We start from the raw sequence: 20086 nt of genomic DNA, 5'->3' as shown, positions 1-20086 counted from the left end.
TCAGTTGGAATTAAAGCTAATGTATCGGATCTTTTACCATCAGTTAAACTACTATCAATTAAACTACAACCTATCTCTAATGCATCAATACTATTGGTTATATTTGGCAATCTGACTCTGTATTCTGTTGTCTTTATTAATTTTGCATCAAAACGTACAAGTTCAGTAAATTTACTATTTCTCAAATCCAGCTGCCAATTTTTTTTCAAATCTATAATTACTCTATAACATGAAAGGACAAATATCAAATTAATTCCATTTTTATCATCATCATTTTTAGCAACAGCTGAATATAATCATTGAGATCACCATAACTGTACATTCCATCAACAACGGCAATAGTTTCCCATGTTGAACCATTATCATTTGGCATATTTTATTTAATTATTAACATAAGTACTATTAATACTATCCCAACTAAATGTCATACTTAATCGATCTAGTGCAATACTAGGTATATTGTTTGTCTTCATTGAGATATAATGGAGGTGAAAATTTAACTGTAAAATCTTCAGGTTTATTTCGTCCAATTTTTACTCTATTAATTGATGAAATATGTAATGCTTGTTCGTTCATTTTATAATATTAAATTACATATTTTTTCAAAAGCTCTGACAATTGTTCGTTATTAATTGCCCCTAGTTTATTCAATGTGTGAGCTATTTGACTGAATTCAATTTGAACACCATTATTACGTTCAGTAATTGAACCATCAAGTAATTCTAATCTATCTATCAAATCATTGATATTATTGTAATAAACAACACCCGAGCCAATTTTGCCAAATTTTTTACTTGATCTATGCATTGGAATTTCACTAAGTTTGTTTAATTGATCAAACAACATTTGAGACAATGGGCTGTATCTTTTTTTGCTGTTAAACCTTTTTGTTAAAATGTCTATTGTATCAAAATCAGCATGTTAATCCAATACGTTTTTACCATTTTTTGATGCAACCAGACGTAATTGACCAAATGATTTTGGCAAATCGATCATCAAACCACCATATTGACCATTTTGTTGAATTTTGTAAGCATTTCTTTTCAGTTGCGTATATTTCATTCCTTTACCAATCGTTTTTATACCCTCTTCAAAAGATTGTATTCTTTTTCTAAATTTTTGTAATAATTTAATTTCATTATCCAATTCGTTTATTTCATCTAAATTTCTCGTCTTTTATGCTTTGGATTTTGAAAGATAACCCTTTTTACGACCTAATTCTTTTAACTTTAATCCAATTTCTTCATCATACTCATTAATATCCAATTTATTATCAATGTATCTATTCCATATTTCAGAAGGTACAGAAAAACCATGATCAGTTATCAGATGTAATTCATTGGTTGTGAATCCTTCATCTGGTCTTGATGAAAGCATTTTTGGTTTAGAATCGATTGGAAATTTTCTTGTTTTTTCTGGTTTATCATACACATATTGCAACATAGCAATATTCTCCAAATCTGAACTCAACGTTTTTTGGTTTTTATCATGTTGTTCAATTAATTTGTCTTGTTTTTTATCAATCGTTTGTTTTACATCCTCTTGAGCTTTAATTATTGGTTGAAAACTCTCTGTTAAACCAATTTGCATATCCTGTTTACTGTGTTTATACTGTTTAATTTCATCCTGTATTTGGTTAATCATCTTTCCAGCTTTTATTTTAGCTTCAGAAATTTTCTTAGATTATTCTATGTCCATTTATATAATTCATTTACATAAAATTATTTATCTTAACTTATCTTCATTTAACTTAATATAACACATAATTTATATACATGGAAATACCGAATTACAATTCGTAAAAATGAAAAAACAGATTTTAAACAATTGTATGGATATATGCCAAAAGATACATTTAGAATGCTTCTAGCTTCTCCATCATGTGGAGGAAAACAAATCTTCTCTGTCATATGCTTTCAAAACCTCTTTTATACTTTAATCAAGTACAATTTTATGCTAAAAATCTTGAACAACAAAAGTACCAAGATTTGATCAATTTGTTTCAAGACATCAGTGATCAAGTTGGTTACGATATCATTAAAACAAGCAGTGATACAATAACACCTTTCAATGATATTAATAATAGTGGACAAAAGATAGTAATTTTTGACGATTTTGTAACAGGAAAAAACCAAAAACCATTAATTGACTATTTTATACAAGGCAGACATAAAAATTGCTCAGTAATTTATTTATCACAATGCTTTTATGGTTGTCCAAAGAATATTCGTTTGAATTGTTCACATTTTTGTATCTATAATTTTCCAAGTTCAAATGAACAAAATGTAACTTCATAAGAATTAGGAGTACAAAAAGATCAATATAAAAAAGCAACTGAAAAACCATATTCTTTTTTGTATGTTGATAAACCAATGAAAACTATCAAACGAAACTTTTATGGAATAATATAACAAATACATATTAATGGAAATATTCAATGAACATAGCACAAGTCATACTTACACTCGTGGTTTACCAGGTTTAAGAGGACCACCTGGTATAGGTTATTGACCGAATGCATAAATGGCGGCCAAAAATGTTTTCTTTTGTTTATGTGCTAATGAGACTCACTAGCCTCACTCTCATGCAACATTTCTTTTATATTTTGTCCATGCAAACGAGACTAGTGAGGCTAATTAGTACAAAAACAAAAGAATATTTTTTTGCCCGCCATTTATGTATTCGGTCTATAAATTAACTCCAGGTGGTAATTATGATATGGAAAATAAAAAATTAACTAATTTAAAACCAGGACAAAATGATAGTGATGTTTTGACTAAAAGCAGATTTATGGCCATATAAAAGCAAATGGAGGTGATTCTTCTAGTACACCAGTTGATTTAACTAATTATTTCAAAAAAGATGGCAGCGATCAAATGGCTGGTTTGTTAAACATGAATTTTAGTCATATTGAAAATTTAGCAAATCCAAGATCAAATGAATCTGATGCCATTCCATATGAATATTTTCAACAATGGTATTTTAATTTTGATGATGATAATATAAAATTCGATGTAAAAAATCCAATTGATATGGGTAATAAAAAAACAACTGGGTTACAAGAACCTATTCTTCATAAAGATGCAGCAACAAAATTTTACATTGATAACTCGATGATGTTAAAAGCTAATAAAACAGAGCTAAACAATTATATTTTTAAAACCGGTTTGACAAACATCTTGATATGAAAAACCATAACATTAGTAAAATGAAAGAAGCAACATCAGGCCATCAAGCCATCAATTTCATTCAATTAAACAATGAGCTGAGTAACTATTTACATAGAACAGGCGGTACAATAAAAGGAGATATTGATCTAAACAGAAACAGTATCTATGGTTGTCAAAACACAGTAAATAAAACGTCTGCTGTAAATCATGAATATGTAAACGATAAACTCAAGAAAAAATTGGATAAACAGAAGGATATTAACATGGGCGGGAATAAAATCGTGTCATATAGAAAACCAAATGATTTCAATGAACTCGTTAATAAATCCTATGTCGACCAAACAGTATCTCAAGCAGGGGGTTCTGTTGATTTAGCACCTTATTTAAAAAAAGACGGAAGCGTGGTAATGACTAATGATTTAAACCTGAACAATAATAAACTGATAAATTTGAAAGACGCTATTCATCATCAGGATGCTACAACTTTATAACAATTCAATGGAGGAATATCTACTATTTCTACTAATAATAGACAATATACAGACAAAAAAATTGGTGAAAGCCATATTTCCAGCCATGATTATAGAACAAATGTTTTTTAATATGCGACTGAAACCCTTACTGAGCTAATCGATGATTTTGGAATGGAAGTTGCCAGTTGACAGTTGAAAATGCTTTTCCAATCAATGTCCTCAAAAAGACAGATGGTTCAAATTTGTATCATGGTAGATAAGATTGGAATTTATTCAAACTTATCAGAGATAACTTTTCACAAAAATATACATGTTGTATTGAAATTTATATTCCAGATAGTTGTTATGACAATGAATTTAATAGCTCACGTTTGACATTTCAAGGGCTAAATATTAACATTGATTATCAAGCGTCCAAAAAAATTTCAAACCAATATCACTATTTACGAGCCATACTAAATCTGTCACTAGATGGTACTTCAAAAAGTATCCAAAAAGGTTATATGAGAATTTTAAAAGTATGTTTGACAATAGCAGCCCAACAAAGTTGAGAATATATGCCGTCATATATGGTATCAAAAATGATACTTTACATAATCTTGGCCAAAGTATTTATGATTGGGAAAAAGGTTATGAAATATCGTCGGATGAAAAATTTGATCTGAATGGAAACGACATTTTAAAAACACCACATTATTTACACGGTTATCTTATTACCAATTTATCAGATAAAACATTTATTATAAATGGATCTAAATGATTTCTACTTCCTAGTGGATCAATAATCAAACATTCAAATTATATGGAATACTTTCAAATTTAATTATAAAAAACTAAGCATTCAAATTTATTATGGGCTTCGATTATTAACAAATGATTTTTTCGTGTCAGATCAGAATACACAAAAGCAGACGATGTGCCAAACAAAGAACTCGATATATTGATTAAATATATTCATTAAAATGATATATACAATATTATAATGACAGCTGATCAAAAAATATTTAATGTCAATCGTATAACCTAAAATCTATCATGAAAAATCAAAGAACTCAAAGATAGTTAAAGTTATTTTAATATATTATCAGAACTCAGAAATAGTTTAAGACGTGGCATATTTAATGAATCAATCTTTTTAAACAAATGTTCTATCTATTATCATTGATAATTGTCCAACTATTTCAGACAAAATAATGAAAAAAATATAACAAGAAATTCATCATTCAATCAACAAACAAAGCTGATTCCAATATTTCTCATAATCATGCAAAGTCTTTTTGGATTTAGTAATTGGAACATCAAATTTCAAATTCAATGATTTAACAATTTGTTAATTTTATATTTGATTGATATCAATCGTTTACGTTTTTGATTTATTTGTGGTAAAACATTATTAATTTTATCAAGTATTTTCAAAACATTATTGAAAACAAATGATGAAATGGGTTTTTTTCATAAGAAAGGCTCATTTCATCAGGAACATTAATAATATGATATTTCCGGATATAGATACTCTTTTTTCTTATCTTATACATATGCTCATAAAAATCGATGTAATTATTTTTAAACAGGTCATTACCAATTTGGCCACAGTTAATGCACAGCAAACGGCTATTGTCTTCAGTCATATCAGGTTGTTTACAGCAATTACTTTGTTTGTATAATAATCATATATTTGATGTTCACAAAATAGACAATTTATAAATTTTGACTTAATTCATCATGTAATTTAACTGTGCAATTCATTATATTATCATATGACATAATATTTGAAATGCATCAACTTGGAAGCTATGAGCTGAATAAAGTGTGTGTGTGACAAATGATTTTTATTAGACAATGGAATAAAATCATATGCTTACAGACATTATAAAATTAACACACCAAAACAATCTGAATGATAAAGTTTACTTATAAAGTTTACTCATAAAGTTTACTCATAAAGTTTACTCATAGAACAAATTTATTTGTATGAATTTCCGAGAATGTCATGCTATGGTCGGGACTTTTTCTTGTACAATTTGATTGTGCGAATATTTAAACACACTTCATGCATCACCTATTACACAAAAAAATACACAAATGTGTAAAGTGTCACTGAAAAATCACAAATGTGTACACATTTGTTGAAAAAATGTGTAAGTTTTGATTGGTTAAAAATCACAGGAAAACCCCTTTATTTAGTTTTCAATAATGTCATGCTTTGTGAATCTTCCATTTGATTATGCAAATATTTAAACATTTGGATTTATTGTTTGTTTCTTTGTTTGAATTTTTTGAAAAATATATACAAAAAATTTTGTGTGATATAAATTTTGTATTATAATAAAATCCCCAATACAAACTCGCTCCATCGCTCGTGAGATTTTAAACAGCTCGCCATCGCCTGCTCAAAAAGCTAATGCTTTTTTGCGCTGCGGCTCGCCTAAATCTCTTTACTACGTTTGTATTTGTATTGGAAACTAGTATTTGTATTAAGATTATTATTCAAGGTATAAAAAAAGCAGTATACTGTATGTAAACCCAAGTAACGAGTTGTTTAATTTTTATTGGCATTTTATGTTGGTTAACAAATACTAATAATATTGCTTGGATATCTCACTTCATTCACCATCCAAGCAATATTATTAGTATTTGTTATTCATCGTTGTATTTTGCGTTGGTATTTATCATTTGTATTTTGTGCTAGTACCCTCAACTACTATACTACTGATACAGTGTGATAGATTCTGTACCAGACTGGTAGACCTCTTTCATTTGGGTTAGTGGGTGGTCACTGATGCATGTAACTGCAAGTTTTATGGTCAGTCTGCAAAACTGTTGAGTTGTAAATTTAAGCGTAGTATTTAAGTGCTACTATGACCAAAAAACCAGACTGTTCTTCTCTTTTTTGGATTTCAAAACTATGTTAAGTAAACACTAAGTGGCCCAAGTGTTAAGCATTGATTTCAGAAAGACACCTTTTAACTGGAATTTTCCTATTTTATGGTTTGCCATTATGAACTTTAAAATCTTGAGAGAGCTGGATCAAGGAGGAAATGACTTCAAAGACTCACTAATTTAAATAAGAATGCAATGTGTGTGTACATGGCTGAATTAATATGCAGCACTGGAGTTTCGGGCTTTCACACTTTTTAACTCGTGTTTTGCATATATAATAAGCTGCATTAATGTGCTGAAATTTTAATCTGTTGAGTAAATGACATCATTTTTCCCTGGATCCAACTTTCTGAGGTTTAGTTGGTCAGTTTTGAATGCGAGTGATGGTGGACAGTGAAATCCAGAACTTACACTCAAAGTAAACAGCCTTTGGATAAAAATCAAAGCTCAAAATTTTGCTTGTCAGGTGTTAAGCAAACACAGTTTTTAAATATGAAGATTAAAAGGAAGTGATTTTTTTATGCTGTAGGCACTTTCATAAATAACAGGGCCGTCTTACATTTTTATGGCAGATCACCTGGTTGATAAACAACCCACTGACTTCGATTCAGACCCGGAAGAAAGTGTGCTTTACATAGACAAGGTGTTCTCTTTGTCTAGCGTGGGTGGTGCTGAGCAAGCAGAAAAAAATTGGGAACTGTATGTAAGTAATGAGAGCTCAGAGGATGCCATAACAGTTTTCACAGGGAATATGGGACAGCTCCTCCTACAACCAGGGAACGAGAATTTAGTGATTCACCAAATTACTGATGATGTTAAGAAACAAGAAAAAGAATCTACTGGAAATGGCAAATGCACAGATCACAAGAAGTGCTTTTCACTCCCAGAGAGAGATGGTTCAGCTTCATTGCCCCCAGGCCTGTCTGAGGCCTCCTGCGTGGCAGTGGTACCTTTGAATCAAGGCATTGAGTTGGAAAAAGTCAATGATGCAGACAGTTCTTTCATGGAGTTTGTTGTAACAGAAGGTCTAGGTCTGGAACCTGAAGCAAAGAGAAATATTGTAGAGGTTGTCATGTCCCAGTATTCCAATAATCTGAGAAAAGTTAGAGACAAGCTCTCACAGGTTGGGCAGCGGATGCTAGAGGAAGAAAGTGCTATTTCTTTGAAGAAAACACAAATCAAGGACTTGGAAGAGGAACTTGCATTGTTGAAGAAAGACCTTGTTGTAAATGAGAAGTGTCTTGAGGATTTGAGAAAACAAAGTAAGGTGTTGGGTAAGGAAGAAAAACTGGTGAAAAGAAAAGTGTCTCTCTGTTTGGAGATGCAAAATCAACTGGATGTGAATTTGAAAGTTAAAAAGGTGCGCTTAGAGTGAAATCCCTTCTCCCTGTTATTGCCTGATTTGTAAAGCCCTTAGTTAACAGTGAAACGTCATTGGCAAAGGTTTGGATGTGTGGCTCAACATTGCCCAATGTTTCCCACCATTATTTAAGGTGAGATGGCCCTTTGGCTGAGTTTTGAAGCTATTTGGTTGGCTAAATAGTCCAGCGTTGTTCCATCTAACGAAAAACTTTGTCAAACTTTCATTAAATGAAAAGTTTGGCTAGACAAAATATGCAGTGCTAGACATTCCAGCGGCTTGAATGACATTATTTTTGTAGGTCAATGCTAATACAGTGAAACAGCAACAAACAGCAATTAAGGACGGTGCCTACTAATTCAAAAGTATTTTTGCGGGGTTTACTGAATATGTGGGAAAAGTAGATCTTAACAAGTGTTATTGACACCCAAAAAGAAAATTGGGGGTAACCACGCATTTTTCTAAGATAATTAATCAACAAGTAATATTTGTAAAGTTTTTTACCAAATTGAAGCTTAATTATCTCTGAAAAATGCGTGGTTGCCTCCAATTTTCTTTTTGGATACCAAGAGCACTTGCTAAATTCTGCTTTCTCCGCATAATTTTGAACCGCGCAAAAGTATCCCTGTATTAAGAAGCTCCACCCATAGGAAATCCGAGTATCTCGATATGCGCAGAACATATGCGCAATAACAATATCCTTAAGAAAGAATACTCGGTGGTATTTTTCTCTCAGCTGCTCTTAATAGACCCTCCACGGTTTTTGGCGCCATCTTGGTTTGGGGTCAAACACAGCTAAATTTACAGTAAATGTGTGGAATTTTGGCCGACTTTGAACCGCCATAGCGCCGCTGAAAAGGGACAGATTTCCACAGTGATAGTGCCTTTTAAAAGGCATTTATACTGAGATTATTTTCATGAAAAATAAAGAACAGATTCAGGCTACAAGGATCATAAACGAATTTTTAAGATTCCCTACAAACCCATCTAAAATCATCACGGCAAATTACCGCGAAATTAGGAGCAACGCGAGAAGATTAATTTATTATTCGAATTTACGGATGTCATACCTTCCTTAATGGCCTTATTTTCTGTTGACTGAATGATATCAATAAATTATTTAAAGTAGTAGCAAAAGTTGGAAATCTGTCTCTTTTTAACGGCGCTACAGCGGTTCAAAGTCGGCCAAAATCCCATACATTGGCTGTAAATTTAGCAGTGTTTGTATCCCCAGCCAAGATGACGGTCAAAAACCGTGGTGGGGCTATTGTTAAAGTGGTACTATGATCAAATTTTTACCCCTTGATTTTTTGAGTGTATCACATAGAATTCCATGAAAGAACAAAAACGCCATTTACCGTTTGCAAATACCTGCATTAGTTCCGGAGATATTTAAGTTTGAAAATGGGCAAAATATGCAAATAAGATGACTGATGATGTCATACACTCAACCCAATATTATATTGAGTATATAAATAGAGCTACCTTGGCCAATTTGCAGCGTAGATTATTGAAACTTGGTAGTCTAATAGTTCTACAGGAAACACCTATGGCAATAAAAAATTCTGTTCCCAAGGCAACTCACTCTTTTCCAGTTCCCACCCACTTGATTTCAATATGTTAGTGATTTTCAGCTTGAAAAATGTTAAACAAGGCTACAAAATCGAGCTAACATATCTATATGCTTGCGTATGAAGTGTTGTTAGCAAATATCAAAATGGAATGCCAAAGGTTGCCAGAAAACCTTTTAATATGGGGGAGGTCTGGAACCAAGTATGATGCCATGGTAACAGAACAGTTAAGCTCATATTGTGGAGAACAATGAGTAGAATCTTACTGCAAAAAAATTTCTGATACAAATTGGCTGAGATATTTCTTTTTGCCATATTTGAACAAAATTTGGTTGAGTGTATGACGTCATCACTTGGCTAATTTGCATATTTTAAAAACTCGAATATCTCTGGAACGAAAAGAGATATTTGAAAAAAGTAAACAGCATTTTTCTTCTCACACAGACTTCTTGTTTATGTTTCAAAATGGCTTAGATAGGAAAGATGCGATTTTCGTCAGAGTAGCCCTTTAAGTCAAAGTAAGATACTTCATGACCATTTGACATTTATGACACATTTATCTTAGGCGCCCTTCCACACGTATGTATGTATTCGAATATTGTTGAATCCGCAACTTTTTCTTCGCAGATTTCCCTTCCGTAAACACGTATCCAGCATGCGAATCCGCAACTTTTTAGATCTGCTCTCCAGAGTGGAAAGTTTTGAATACGCATTTAACAATGTGGAATCACGTGGATGGTCGAATCCAGATATTTTCAAATCCGATAATGTTACAAACTCAGATCCAGTCTTTACTGTGTAAATATCCAACATGGTCACTGAACGAAATGCCATCGCTTCTCTTGTCGCCAACTCGCACGACTGATGGAGCATGCTTTGTTGACAATAGTCGCAGAGGAGTCCTGGATACTAGAACAAATCCCGATACGTGTCGACGGGCAAATTCGATTTAAATACGTTACGTGTGGACAAGGAGATTTTTGAATCTGCAGAGAAAACGTTGCGGTTAAAAAATATCTAGATACATGTGGACGGAACCTTGATGAAAGATTAAATTTTACTGTGTCTAATTCCTGCAAATAATTTCACAAGTTGTAAGTATGAAGTAAGGCATCACTATGTCAAATTAGTATCACCCAGCTAGTGGACTAATGCAAATCCTACGCTACTAGAGGACTATTAGTAATAGTCCTCGAGTAGCGAAAAGCGTGACGCTCTCTTTCGTTTTGTTCCCATATAAGTATTTCTTCAACTTGCATTTGCTAACTTTATTATTGCCTTTTCTGTTCGACTAGTTGGGTGATACTAAAACAATTAGACCCTTCGCCCTCAAGGGCCGAATGGGCCGAATGGGCTATTGACCCGTAGCCCTTGCGGGCTACGGGTCTAATTGTTAAATAGTGTTTTATTCAACTGTGCTTCCCCTTCAGATTTGCCGTTGGTCTCTGCAGCTCTGTGAATGCTTCGTTTGGCTCATTTCTTGAAATTTATGTCAACATGCTTGCCTAAGATTTTAGGCATGTCAGTTAAAATTTAAGACTTCTGGGAGTCTGGCACTGCTTATTTTAAAACTTGTTGGTTTAATTTCAACCATGAAATTTTGTGTACACAGTTATCAGATAAACGATGAGATTTCTGGGAGTCTAGGCAATTTTAAGAGTTGTTGGTTAACGTGTCAGCCCTGGCATTTTTATACACGTCATTCGCATTTGTCGGAAAAGTTTTTTTAATTGGATCCGGGTAAATATGTTGACCTAGGACTCTGTGCATACAGTTTTCACAAACAAATATAACACTCCATGGCTTAAGTTTCAACCATTAGATATAATAGATACGGTAGCCTCTTCACGTTTGCTGGAAAGGATAATTTTCATGGATTTGTGGTAATTACTGTACTTACTTAAAATTTTATCTACACGTTGAGCCTGGTTTTCACTAGCGATGCAAGCACAAGCACAAGCACAAGCATAAGAAGCTCATGCTAAGTGAAAACGAACGTCGACATAAGTATGCATCAAAATCAACCAAGGCATCCGCCATTTTGTTCAAATGCTCAGACAAGGGGAATCTGGAACGAGCGCTTTAATTGGCTAGACGTAGCAAATTTCCTTGTGCTTGTCCTGCGTTTCATTTACACACGACGCAAGGAAAATGCAAGCATAAGCATCCTCGTGCTTTGTGCTTGCCCCAACCCCGTTTTCACGGTGAAGTAGGCGCTCTTATGTCTGCGCTTTGTGCTTGCGTCGCTGGTGCAAAACAGTCTATATCAGTTTTATTGTAGTGAAAAAGAAATTGTTGGCTCGAGTTTCAGCCATGAAAATATATTTTATACCTGGTTCATGTTCGTTGGAAAAAAAATCGTAATTAATAAGGCGAGTTCATTTATATGCTTGCAGTTATGAATTATATTTTAAAATATAGCTGTGTGACACTTCTTAGAATGCTGGCATTTTGAATAAAATTACTGCTCTATCAGCCTACCATAATTATATTAAATTACTGGTTACTTTCGTTCAAAAGGACTTTTTCTTTGGCTTTTGTCAATATGCTTACCTCAGATTTTCCGTATACAGTTATATTATTATTATTCGTTTTTTTCTGAGACTTCTTGGAGTCCAAATGTTGTTTTTTTTTAATTATTATTATTATTATCGTTGAAACAAGTCATTTTTTGATGGTACGTTCTCGTTCGTAAGAAGTCAAGAAATTATTTTTATGGGTCTGTCGCAATATTATTCTTCACTTTATACTTTTAGTAAGACAATATTGTTGTATTTTTATCGTCTTTTTGTTACCAAAAGGATTAGAAAGCGTTAAAACAATTCTCTGTCCCTTTCAATTGTGAACATTGTTCGCAATAAGGCACGGCAATTTTGCATAGTAACCTTTTAGACTGATATTTCTGCCCACTGAGGTAGATATTTTACAGTTCTGAGACATTCGCTGACAAGACAATTTTTCCATCTGCCGTCATTCGCAACGTCAACGATGCAAGCAGACTGCAAAAGGAGCCTCGCGTGGGTCCTCGCGTCCCTTCTTCAATAGGGAAGATATCTGTTTACAACATTACATTTGTTATTCCAATAGAGCGGTTTTGAAATGAGTGTCGTAAAACCAAAACCATGGTAATTACTTTAACCAATCAAAAAGGACGGAAATAATCCAGTAAGCCAATCAAAACTCGAAGTAATTACACGTAGCCGACACAAAAGGCGGGAAAATGTGCACGCGCGAGCCACAATTGGTTTTGGTTTCACTTCTGATTGGTTGAAAAAGTGGCGCGAAAACTTTGAACCAATCACTGAGTGAAGTAGATGCAAAACCAAAGTAATTAGCTAATTACTTTCGACACTCAATTGAAAACCGCTCTATGCCAACCAAAGGAACAAAAGACCCTTTTGTTCCGACAGCCAATGAGGCACATTGGCACATTAATGACAATCGGTGGCGTCAGCGATATCTTCCCTATAGATAGATCTAGCATTACGTTTCACGTAAAATGGAGTGACTTTAGCTTCGCGTGATCCACGGCAACTTGGAATTGGACTATGTTAATCTCGAGTATTTAGTTAACAAAAGACAAAAAGGCGGAGTCTTTTTTACTGAAGAACAAAGAATATTTTTAGACTCCCTATTTGGACTTAGACTTTTTAATCTTTCTTTATTTCGGGTCGCGCCCTGGTTGCGCATGCGTAATATTTCTCTGTCTCGTAGAAACCAGTTTAAGTGGGATTCGAACTTCATCGCGATTGCCTCTGAAGGAAGAGATACCAAGACTACGTGACAGATTAATAGGGAAATATGTATTGAAGAATTGTGTGCGTGACCGGAAATGAGTCGAATAAGTGAATGTCACAAAAACTAACAAGGTTCACCTAAGCTTTGAGTGCCAAATACAGCTATTGCTGGTCGAAGAGCTTGAAAATTTACACAAATGTGATCCTAACAGTCCAGAAACAAAGGCGGAAAAGCTTGTGGTATTAAAATACTTGCTGTAGATACTTCAGCTCAGCTTAATTCGAGTTAATTAAATTGTTGGATAAACTGATTTATGCTAACCCGTGCGGGCCAACCGCGGGAAAGCTAACGCCACAGATGACTACGCTAACATAGTCGGTCTTACAAACTTATCAGAAATAGCCGCTAAAACGGTCCTCGTGTTTCCAGCAACATCGGGGAAAATTGGGTTTTCGCCTGATGCATTTTCTCGTGGGAAAGGTACTTAAATTAACTGCGACGGACGAGGTTGTTTGCGACACTTAATTTAGTTTGCACGTTTCAATTTCCTACTTAGTTGTCAGCATCGCAATAAAGCGATCGTGAAAATATTGCTTAAAATATTGTAAAACTAATGATGCTTCAACCTCTGCCATTAACTTAACCCTTTGTTGAGATTTTTCATGTACTTGCTAGTAGTAATCGCGTTCGTTGAGAGAACTTAAGAGGTTAAAATCACAAGATGAGCCGAGATGCTATGAAGACGATGCAATTATGTAAAGAACGTCGATCGAAAGTATGAGGCTTGTGGAATGTGGCTAAAAATGAAAAGTTTGGAATGAAGAGGTGATGACGTCACGAAAAATCTGGAATCGTTTGAAATTGTCTGAGACGTTATTACTGAAAAATGTCCCTTGCCAATCAGCGTGTTGGGGAAAATTGACCCCATACAAGGAAATACGAGGTGCGCAGTCGTCATTTGCGCATATGACGTATCAAAAACCAAGATGCGCAAGCACATATGACGTAATTCAAGATGGCAGGGGATTAAGTTCACACTATGCACAGGATGCCCAAGATTAGAGGCTGTTAATGAAAGAGTTTCGAAGCAAGCAACCGTGGACAATTTTCCTGTCGGTGCACGTTGGATCAGTGGCTTGATCTGATCGGCGTTATTTCAAGTTGAGAAACTAAATATTTTAAGCAAGAGCCGATACAACGTAGATTTGATTTTTAGTGATGTACTATATTTCGGCTGGCCAAACCAGCCTTCTTCAGGTACAATGAGAGTTTACATTGAATTGCTTCTATGTACATATATAGTAAATGGATGTTGACGTAATACTGGAAAAAATGTGACAAAATATGGCAGTTACAAAGATTTTGAATTCAAATACTAAAGTAGTATAGGAGTTGGGGGTATGAGATCATTTTGTAAAAATGCTCTCATCCCAACCCAACTCCATACTACTTTACATTTGACGGTTACATATTTTTGATCTCGTATTTTCGGTCTCATATTCTTGGAAATCTATATGGTTTATATTTCTGCGAATCTATGCCGTGGCGAGGCAGAATGGATCCAACGCAAAATTTATTTTGGAACTATATGTTATTTAAAATGCGTGACTTTCTTAGAAAAATCACAAAGCATGGCATTCTCGGAAATAAATAAAGGGGGTTCCCCGTGATTTTCAACCAATGAAAAGTTAACCCATAAATTAACCAAAACCGAAAATACAACCAAATGGTTCAAATTTTGGTTTTTTTCTGGTTGGACATTTTGTGTTCAATCCTTTAAAAGAAATGTTATTTTAGTGTGTTAATGTTGTAATGACCGTATGCATGACTTGTCACACCATTATTGTGAATGTACCGCTTGTCATCGAAGCAAGATAATGATACTTTATTAAGCTCATAGCTTCCAAGTTGATGTAAGTTGCTTCTAATCGTTTTCATGGTGTGATGCAGTTGCTTGTTATTAAACAGTACGTTTTTATAATTTTCATGAGTTATGTTCTTTTTGATGATATTCTTTTTAATACCCTTAGCGGTCTTTCCGCCTTTGTCATTGTCTTTCATATATGAATACATTTTCGATCGCAATCCGACGAATTCGGTTATTGGTATACCTGCTGCCTCGTCTTTGAATTTACCGATTACTTTTTGTTTGTCTTGTCGAAATATTGTGAATCTTCGGGATAATCACTGTTATCGAATTTGTCTTTATCATTCCAAAAGTCTTGGTACGCATCACTGGTTTCAATTTCATAGGTCAAGCTGTCTGTGTCTGTGAATAATAATTTCGCTTTGCTACCGTATTTTTGTTTGATGTAGTTATAATGAAAATCATACATTAGTGTCTTGCTAAGATCTAGGATACACATACCCACATATGCCGGCCTGTTTAGGGTTAGTGTTTCTTTGATTTTATGCACTGCCACTAGATTTTTATTGAAGATCTTACTACTAACATATGTTGGTTTGGCAGCCATTTTTGACAGTTTGTTTTTATCAGTTACTAATCTGACATCTACTCGCTTTCTGATATTTTCCATTGTTTTCCCAAATACACTGTTATTCATAAGCTTGAAGAAGTCTTTTTCAAAAGCATTTTTAGCATTGGTTCTCTTCTGTGTGTTGAAATCAATGTATTCTTTCAACCATGGTGACTGATTGAACTTTAGAACTCGATGGATTTTGGTTATTTTCAAACCAAGATCGGTGTACAATTGTAGGTTCCTATAATGAAGAACATACTTTTCTTTGTTGCTTAATGTAGGTATCAGTTTATGAACTAAGCCAGTTGACACTTTGAATTTATTGGCTATTTCTTGGCAATAATTAGAAAGCATATCTTTGTTGACTTTGACCTTTTCGGCTGCTAGCGGATAATCATTATGCAGATCGTGTAATTCTTTGGGATATTCCAAATCAACTTCTAATATCAAACCTTTATTGCTATCTTCTTTATACTTGGCTAGGTCTATCTTATCAATCTGGTTTTTAGCCAACCATTTAAAACCACCAGTTGGAAGGTATTGGCTCATTGCCCAACCATACAGATTGTTAGCATCTAGATACATTATATACTTTGAGGGCGCCTTCTCATCATACGTTTTCATGTATCTATTATTAGCTTTGCCGTATCGATTTGCTATGTATGATGTACCACCACGCATGCCCTTTTCGATGAATTGAAACATATCAATATCAGTCATAAGCTCCAATTTAATGTCAGTCATCTTTAACATAGCATCCCAAGAAAGCCCAGGACTGGTAAAATAATGACAGGGGTCTAGTTTGTAGTATTGCAGACAGGTCTTTCGAAAGTTTTCAAACACATCAGCTAACAGAAGGATGTCAGATTTAAGATATAAGTCATGGTACTCACCCATATTTTTTAGATCAAAAGTGTTCCATACATTTTGAGCATGTTTGTGTTGATCACCTGAGATATGCTCATCATTTAATATACTGTAAAATTCTTCTTTTGGTGGCAGCTTTTCATTGAATTTTTCAAAACTGTCCATAAAGTCATATGGGTATACTCCCTTCTTACTCATCAAATCAAGCTCTTTACCTTTGAATTTTTGAGAAGTATATATTAATGCTTCTTTTGGTAGGTTGCTCACCAGTTTATCAAGACTTGAGCTCATGAATTGAAAACTATCAATAAAGGTCAGATGATTACCAAGCATGAAAGCCATATACTTTTCCATGTTGTTTGGTATGGCATTGATATTCATTTGGCATGTTTCACCTTTCTTGTTTGTGTATGTATGCTTTTTAACTATCTCACCAATTTCTTGCATTATAAAATGACTGTCATACCCACGGAGATTGTGAAACATAACTGGTATTTTCTCAGTCAATCTGAAATTTAGGTTACAATCTTGGTGAGCTGATCCTCTGTATTTACCTGTGATATGGCAATGGTCTCTAACTCTCACATCATTTTCATTGTATTTTTTATTGCAGATATGACATTCATTAGCTTTTTGAAATTCTTTTTCATCATCTTCAGTCATTCTCAATGGTTTATTGAAATATTTTTTCATGATCTTCTTGCAATATTTAACTTCCTCTAGCATAGCTTCCATAAATTTGTAAACAGCTTTTTCACCTCTATAAATTTGTACTGGTTTTGTGTATTTATCATCATAACAACACACAACCTTATATCCATAACCACAGTCTGTGTGTCTCTGATAAGCCTCTGTGTACGATTTATCATCATTAGGTTGGCAACCGGATATCTTTTCTGTTATAGCTTCAAAATCTGCATAAATGACGAATGGTACTGGTAGTTGTTTATGGAAATTATTGAATTTTAGTATGTTATCATCTTTTGTTGGCATTTGGATAGCTTGTGTGCCATTTACTTGTATGCAGTTTTCTTTATGATCAGTTAATACTCTTTCAGAACTGAAACATTGTAAGCAATGCATACAGAAGTGCTTCCTTTCCTTGTGTTTTGTTTGATTGTACATGAATTTGTTGAAATCTTTGATCAACACATAATGCTTGTTTTCATTTTCTGTTATAAGAAGCAGATTCATACAATCTTCATACTTTTCTTTTGACACATAAATGGGATATTTTTGTTTGTTTTCATAACCAAATACATTGATGTTAATTTCATTTTGCTTTTCTATTTTGTTGTACTGTTTGGTAGTCACTGGAAATTCAATTCCTGAATAATTCAAATTTTCAATGAATGCTTTGTCTGATTTTTTGATTCTCTGTGGGTATTTGTCTTGAGGATTAAGATGTCTTATGTGGCACCACCTGAAGCATTCATTATCCTCATTTTTCATGTTGATCAATCCTTTTGCACTGTGTTTGAGTTCATTTGGTAATTTGATGTAAGAAGATCCTTTCATTGGCTCGTATTTTACCACATTGATATAATGATTTTCAACAGATTGAATAGTCCAACCAGATCCCTCTGAAATCCAAACTGCAATCTTGTTTAGTATGACTTGTTTTGACAAAGATAAAGCTACAACCTCGGTCATAAATAGTTGTAACACTTTCTTGAAAAGCACGTAACTCGCATCCAAGCTATTGATAACGCACTCCTCCTCCCTCCCTCCCTTCAATGTTGCGTTTGTCGTTCTAATGTTGCGTTTACTGGAAAGTTCTTGCATTGGAACCCATAAACATCAACATTGAAAGGGGAGGAGGGAAAAATTTCCGTCGGCGTTACAACATTTGTGACTGAGACTGTATTTGTCACTGTTAAGTGTTTTCATGTGTGCGACGTGATGTGACGACCGTGGACAGTGTAATGTGAAATTATTGTTGTAGGGCTGTAAGATATGTGAAGACGGTACCTATTTGTCGCCAAATACACTTTGGGCAATAGTATTAATGGTCTTGGAGGAAACTTAAAAAGATGTACAGAATTATTTGGTGAAAGGCTGGTTTTTGTGTGTTAATACTGTTGTTATCTGTGTTTGCAGAAGCAATTAAATAAAGTCAACATTAGTCAATGATATTTTGAGAGATGATGCGTCTATCAGAAAGGGAAACTGCTATTAAAAAAGTAGATCGGTAGCTGTAAAGGAGTGTTTGAAAAGGTTCGAAGTCAATTTGTACATCCAGCGGAATACAGATAAAGGAGGCGATCAGTTAATGTTATGGCGGAAGACTGCGGTGGTTGCAGTGCGGCAGCAGGAGGGTTAGGGGAAAGGCCTGTGCGACTTCGAACACTGAATTCCCGTCAAGTACGATTTGTGTATTTGATAACTTACAGTCAAGCCGATCTTGAAATTGTTCCTACACGGGAAGAATTTTCAAGAATTGTTTTGGACAGTTTTTCAAACGCTGATCCTTCTAGTCGTATCGAAGTGGTGCAATGGGTGTGTAGCCAAGAAGGACATAGGGATGGTGGCATTCATTATCACATGGCTGTGAAGTTAAGTGCTAGACGTCGTTGGCTAAAAATTCGCAATTTTTTAGAAGAAAGGCATCGTGTAAAAGTAAATTTTAGTGATAAACATTGCAATTATTACTCGGCCTGGCGTTACACAACTAAGGAGGATGCACATTTCATACAGTCTGAAAGTCATCCGGACTTGTCAAACTTCTCGGAACCATGTACGTCTGCAGCTAGTAGAGCTCTATCACGGAAAAGCTCCTCGGAAGGTAATGCCAGTGGTAAAGGAAAAAGTAGAAAGGGCGGAAAAGACTGAGCATTTTTGAAGTGTCACAAATTGTCGTTGAAAAGGGAATTCGCACACGGTTGCAGCTTCTTGCCTACGCAAATAATCAAAAAAGGGAAGGCAAAACAGACCTTGCCGAGTTTATAGCGAATAGGGGAGCAAAGGCGGTTGATGAGGCCCTCAGTGTAGGTTGGGAATTAGAAGAAGCAGAAGGAAAGATGGAGCGCAGCGAAAAGAGTAGAGCGGAGATTTTGTACAGTCAGCTCGGAAAGGAATGCGTTGTAGGTTGTGACCGTCGTTGGTTGCAAATGGCGCGAAATCTTTTGGAGCGAAATAACATAGCCGGGGACGAATTTTCAGAGGCTATCAGAAATCTTCTTGACAAGGGAAGAGGGAAATACCGCAACTTGTATTTGAAAGGCCCGTCTAATTGTGGAAAAACTTTTCTTTTAAATCCTCTTACAAGCATTTACAACACATTTTGCAACCCGGCCAGCACAACCTTCGCATGGGTAGGTGCAGAAGAGGCGGAAGTTTTATTTCTAAATGATTTCAGATGGTCCGCCAACATCATCCCATGGCATGATTTGCTATTGCTATTGGAAGGCCATGAGGTTCACCTGCCAGCACCCAAGACCCATTACAGATGTGATTTTTCCTTGAAAGGGGATACGCCCATCTTTTGTACCGCCAAGGAGGAAATTTCCTTTGTCCGTGCTGGTGTGCTGGATGAAAGAGAGACTGA

The 20086-nt window shown here is 34.7% G+C and overlaps 2 protein-coding genes across 2 annotated transcripts; one reads left to right on the top strand and one right to left on the bottom strand.

The window, feature by feature from the left end:
• Nucleotides 1-5250: 5250 nt before the first annotated feature.
• On the top strand, nt 5251-12180 carry LOC138034759 (uncharacterized). Its single transcript, XM_068881874.1, has 3 exons — nt 5251-5276; nt 7096-7883; nt 10082-12180. The coding sequence occupies exons 2-3, from the start codon at nt 7275-7277 to the stop codon at nt 10094-10096; spliced, it is 624 nt and encodes a 207-aa protein (XP_068737975.1). The 5' UTR covers nt 5251-5276; nt 7096-7274; the 3' UTR covers nt 10097-12180.
• LOC138034761 (uncharacterized) lies at nt 10505-18192 on the bottom strand. Its single transcript, XM_068881875.1, has 4 exons — nt 17840-18192; nt 16866-17599; nt 15561-16754; nt 10505-10527 (listed from the first exon to the last, which is right to left on the bottom strand). The coding sequence occupies exons 1-4, from the start codon at nt 18190-18192 to the stop codon at nt 10505-10507; spliced, it is 2304 nt and encodes a 767-aa protein (XP_068737976.1).
• Between the last annotated feature and the right edge of the window lie 1894 nt (nt 18193-20086).

The sequence above is a fragment of the Montipora capricornis genome, unplaced genomic scaffold (genome assembly GCF_036669925.1).
Source record: "Montipora capricornis isolate CH-2021 unplaced genomic scaffold, ASM3666992v2 scaffold_162, whole genome shotgun sequence".
NCBI lineage: Eukaryota > Metazoa > Cnidaria > Anthozoa > Scleractinia > Acroporidae > Montipora > Montipora capricornis.
The sequence above is the reverse complement of the archived record's forward strand: the minus strand, read 5'-3'. Positions and strand labels throughout refer to the sequence as shown.